General features: G+C 41.8%; 1 protein-coding gene across 1 annotated transcript; it reads right to left on the bottom strand.

The window, feature by feature from the left end:
• Positions 1-426: 426 nt before the first annotated feature.
• Positions 427-4,628, bottom strand: LOC112958688 (cytochrome c oxidase subunit 5A, mitochondrial). The gene is made up of 5 exons (XM_026052610.1): positions 4,569-4,628; positions 2,841-3,015; positions 2,321-2,442; positions 1,311-1,433; positions 427-529 (listed from the first exon to the last, which is right to left on the bottom strand). Exons 1-4 carry the CDS (start codon positions 4,626-4,628, stop codon positions 1,320-1,322), a joined length of 471 nt encoding a protein of 156 aa, XP_025908395.1. The 3' UTR covers positions 427-529; positions 1,311-1,319.
• Positions 4,629-4,978: the final 350 nt, after the last annotated feature.

The following is a 4,978-nucleotide window of genomic DNA, read 5'->3' on the forward strand; positions in this document are numbered from 1 at the left end:
GGGGCGGGCGGCGCATGCGCGCTGCGCCCCGCGGGGACCCGCTTCAGGGCACACTGGGGCCGCGGGCACCTCCCGGCYGAGGCCACGGCCGCGTCCACCGGCCCCTGTGGATTGAACAGCCGCACCGGGCAGCGCGAACAGCCAATTCTCACTCCCTTACACACAAATCCACAAGGATCCAGCTTTCCTTGCTGGCYAGCAGTACTATTAGTTTAGGAAAGCAACCTGGCAGCACTCCGGGCAGGTAATAGTGGTCACAGAAAGTACATGGAAAGTGGTCATTTCGCTCATGGAAAGCACATTCTGTTTTCTCTTTTCCTACTAAGAGGAACAAATAAAGTCACATAGGCCACCACCACCACATCAGTCAAAACAGTTTTTCCTTTATTAGGTCCACCTTCACATCACATGCATTGTGACTCAATAAAGGAAGAAAAGTTATTTCAAATAAGGTAATATTTTAACATTTATGTCTCCAGATGACTGTGTACAATCAGACAGCATCAGTAAAACGCACTGGTAAATCCACCTGCAAAAGAACAGAAAAGTCATCAGATAAGCAGCTTTCCACACGGTTTCGTATGGTCACCAATAATTTATTTCTGTTGCTCCATTTTACACTTGCAAAGTCCAGTTTAACCTCACTCAGCCCCCACACACAGTCCCTGCATTCCCAGTACACCAAGACTTCCCATCTCAAGGGAAGCAAGGAGACAGAGATGCAGAATTAACTACTATGCACACCCTGACACCTCCTAGATCAATTTTAAGGATAACACACACAGCCTAAAGAGTTATCTACCAAGACCAAGCTCTGTTCAAAGGGCACTTGAGCTCTGGACATGCTCGAGCTGATCTGATTATTCTATAGGCAAAAAGTCCTTCAATTTAGTTCTGAAACTAAGAAAAAGCCCTGGCACTTTTAACTGCAAGGTAACAAAACTTCAGTACTGCTGCATCACTAGCATCAACGAGGCCATTTTCTAGCATGGAGTAGTAATTAGCATCTCCCAGTTTTCTAAATTGGCTGGATTGTGACAATAAAATGAAAGCATGTGCACTCCCAGACAAAACGATTCTCCCATTTGCTAAAAATATTTGCCACTAAAATGTGATGGGGAGCAAAGGTCTACATACTGCCAAATGAGCACTGCAATATTTGTTGCCTTGGCAATACACAATTTCACTCTSCATCAATATCTCTAGCAACTGCTATCCAGAAATCTCTAGAAGGCTCAGTACTGCTGCCAGCTTCCCTAAGCCCCTCAAGCAGCTGCAACACTTATTTTCAAGAATATGTATCCCCTTACCAGTTAGGTTTATGCTTTGTCTAGGCCCAGTTCCTCTGGAGTAGAGATTCCCAGTTCACTCAAAGTTGGTCTAAGTTCCTGGATGACGTAAGGGTAGATTTCCTTGTGAGGTCCTGCCTTGTCCTAAATAAAAAGAACAGTGTTAACTCGCCAGCAGGTTGTGGTCACATCCAGGTCCATTATAACTCWCACATGCTTACAGTCAAGATGTGTGCTCACATTATCTCTGCATGTCAAATAAACAAGATTTTCATATATCTGCACGAGAAAGTTCTCCTGCCCATCAATCACAGCTATGAAGCACCCCAAATCATGCTTAATTCCCAGTTGAGAGGATTTCCAGAGTATTAGTATMATTTCTTGCTTTTCTCTTGCTTAACATTAGGCTGGTGTGTCACAATCCACAGAACTAAAGAAGTAGTTGCTTTAAGGAAGGAGGTTTTGYAAACCTGCCCAAAGACTGCTTACACCTCATGAAATAAAAGAAAAACAATATACAACCAGCACATAGGAAGAAAAAAAGAGAACAGTTTACACACAGACCTGATTAAAAGTTTATCTTCCCTGTGAATTAGGGAGAAATGGTAAGAAACATTCTTCACCAAAGCTTCAGGGGGACTGCATACTGACCCCGAGTTTTCCTACAGCCTCCAGCCCTACAGTTCTGCATGGGGAGAAAAGGGGAAAAAATAAAGCGTGTCCCCCATTCTATCCTGGCCTGCAATGGTGAGAAGTGCCTGTTTACTCAATGRAGGACAAGATCAAAAAGTCAGTAACAGAAAAGGAAAATATGAAAGTAATAACATGCTTGTGACTCAGTGCTGTTGAGTCCTTCTACTTCAGAACTACCTTAAAAATCACCAGACACTTGATCACAGTCAACTTGTTGCTTCTAGAAGCAGGAAATTGTGGGCTTCTGCCTGCAGTAAGCAAAGAAAATCTCTCTTCCTCTGAAGAACATTCAGCAACGTGAAAGCAGCAGTCACACCTTATATTATCATTCCATTTACCTTTACAACTTCTAGGATGCGGACTGCGCTGGCAAAGTCATTTAACCGCCTGCAGGCTCTCAGAGCTGCATCGATGATTTTTGGTTCCGGCACCAGGTCATAACCCACGAGTGTATTTATGCCTATGAATATAAAGAAGAAATAAAGTTGTCACCAGTTCATCATGCAAGCAAAAGAAACCTACTGGGCATGGCTTGCCTCACCTCACAAAAGCATCAGGTATGCACCAATTTTTTTTAATATAGGTTCCTGAAAATCATTCATCAGTGTGAATGATGTAAACACTCCAAATTAGCCCCTTCTCAGCCGAATGTCAGTGAAGTCCATGGCATTACTGATTTTAAAAGGTACTATTTTAGCAATACAGCTCAATTTACAGAACTTCTATGGGTAAGGAGTTTTCTAGATAACACTACCTCTGCTCCCAAGCAGTCCAGCAAAAAATGAATTGCTTCTGGCCATAATACTATTGCTGAGCAGTTGGATTTTCTCCATATTACTGTAATTTCATTCAACGCACCTTTCCTTAGCTCCCAGGCATCAATATCTGGCTTGTTGAAGTACGTCACCCAGCGAGCATCAAATTCTTCATCTGATTCTTGAGACCCATGAGAGTAGCACCGGGCGTACAATGCAGCTGCATGAAGGAAGAAAGGGAGAGTTTGAGATTGAGCAAAAGAGAAAAGGGAATGGAGCTTGGTTTAGTAACCAAGAGCTATAAAAACATGTATTTTCACTCAGTACACAATCTGGATAAACATTGAGTTAGCAGAGCTTATTTACTATCAGTCGCTTTACTTTGAAATAGAAACTAAACACTTTGCAACAAAGTACAGACTTTCAAAGGACACTCCTTCAGTCAGAGCAGGATTATTCAGGAGAGAGAGGTGGAAATGCAAAAGAAAATCAATTCTATGTAACCAGCCTCCACAAAGTTTTCCAAGTCCCTTGTATCAGTGAGACAAAGGACTTTTACCACAGAACCAAACAAACTAGAACATTAATTTTTGTGCTGAATCCTCATTTATAGTATTTAAAATTGACTCAGCAACAGACACTCTAAAGTAGGCTCAACACTACTCAAAACCATAGCGTTTACACGTGCAATGAATTTGGCCAAATGAGTCTATACATTTCTCCAATTAAAACGAATACCCTATTTTACTTTAGAGCTACTTTSCAATGTATACAATTCCTGAAATTGCTTAATAACTGACTTTGTAATCCAGGAACTGWCTGTGGTAGATGACTCAATAGTAACAAGTTCTTTGATTCGGTCACAAGTTCAGAGCTGATGAAGACTTGTTTTAAARCCATTTTGCACGGATGGCTTTAGAACAGCTACATAGGCCCTCAAAGAGGCAAGGAAAAAGAGATTTTTCATCCAACAGAATGGTAAAAAAAAGAAAAGAAAAACACTGCTGTCTCCCTACTTATTGAAGATAAAAATCTTGTATCAAAGTTATAATGACACTAGTATTTTATACTAAATAATTGGCTTTTTTTTCCCCCAATTACACACTTCAAATCTATCGTGCTCAACTGAATTGACTTCACATTTASAGCACCTCCCAGTCATTAGTTCACAAAAGAAATCATCCCAAAGTTTACCTCACTAATTTTTTTTCCTAGGTTAACCTCATTTTTAACTCGCCATTGCTAAAGATACACCGTAAGGCTATGTAATTCAGTGGCTAGTTATTGCTAGTATTCTTTTGACGAGAAGCTCCAAGCTGAGTGAAATATAGAGGGTGGCCATATCTCCTCATCCGAGGCCAGGTAAGGCAAAGAGAGATGACAAACTAGACCAGAAGAATGGTCTACAGTCCTCTAMAAAGATTTCCCATCCTCTACCCAGCTCTAAAGCAGATCTTTGTCTTTTTTGTTTCCAATACATCACATACCCCTGTACATAAGCAGAGGATATCTGCATGTTAGTGAAAAGCGCTTAAATAATGTGTTTTTTTTTTAAAAAAAAAACAAGTATTCTTCCCCTCATCCAACTAGCAAATCCTATCAGTCTGAAAAAAGTTAGAAGTTCTCTAGATTCAACCCAAATTGCTGCTAGGTTTCTTCCTGACCCTTAGTTTGCCACAGCGATGCTTATATCTGTTATTAAAAGCACTTATGAGCAGCCAGACTTCCTCAAGGCGCTTCAGCGCAGCCGAGGCTCCGTACTCGGTAGCCGGGAGCCTCTCCTCCCACACAGGACCCATCAAGGTCACTGGCACCCAAACACGGCTTGCGCTTGACGGTCAAAACAGGCCGACGTATCCACGTGCCGCTTCCCGATTCCACAGTCGGGCATACGGCTAATGCATCTCAGTGCCATAGGCATCTTCGGGGAAAAAGTAACTGGCGTCAAGAGGCAGAGAAGYGCAAGAACGGGGCAGATTTTGTCATATGAACACATGAAAAGCCTGTCTCGATTCAGYGGGTTTATGAAGCCTGCCATTTGCTTTTAGAGTACGGTATTAAAATAGACCATACTAGGACCGTTGTAAAAATGGGACAACTAAGACCATATTAAAAAATTAGATGTGTGAAAGCACACACGTTCTTTTCAGCAGCTGCACAAGAACCTAAGGATTTAAGAAGAACTAATGAAGGAGACACATACACATTACATAAATGGAACTGCAAGTAGTGGCAGGAATA

The sequence above is a fragment of the Nothoprocta perdicaria genome, unplaced genomic scaffold (assembly GCF_003342845.1).
Source record: "Nothoprocta perdicaria isolate Ctin4 unplaced genomic scaffold, notPer1 scaffold_113, whole genome shotgun sequence".
Lineage (NCBI taxonomy): Eukaryota > Metazoa > Chordata > Aves > Tinamiformes > Tinamidae > Nothoprocta > Nothoprocta perdicaria.

What these genes read in the sequence shown, in the direction of transcription:
- LOC112958688 (XM_026052610.1), bottom strand. Translation starts at nt 4,628, where the DNA reads ATGCCCGACTGTGGAATCGGGAAGCGGCACGTGGATACGTCGGCCTGT. An exon ending in CGGCCTGTTTTGACCGTCAA is followed by an intron (nt 3,016 to 4,568) that starts GCGCAAGCCGTG and finishes TACTAAACCAAG; the next exon opens with CTCCATTCCCTTTTCTCTTT. An exon ending in TGCCTGGGAGCTAAGGAAAG is followed by an intron (nt 2,443 to 2,840) that starts GTGCGTTGAATG and finishes TTATATTCATAG; the next exon opens with GCATAAATACACTCGTGGGT.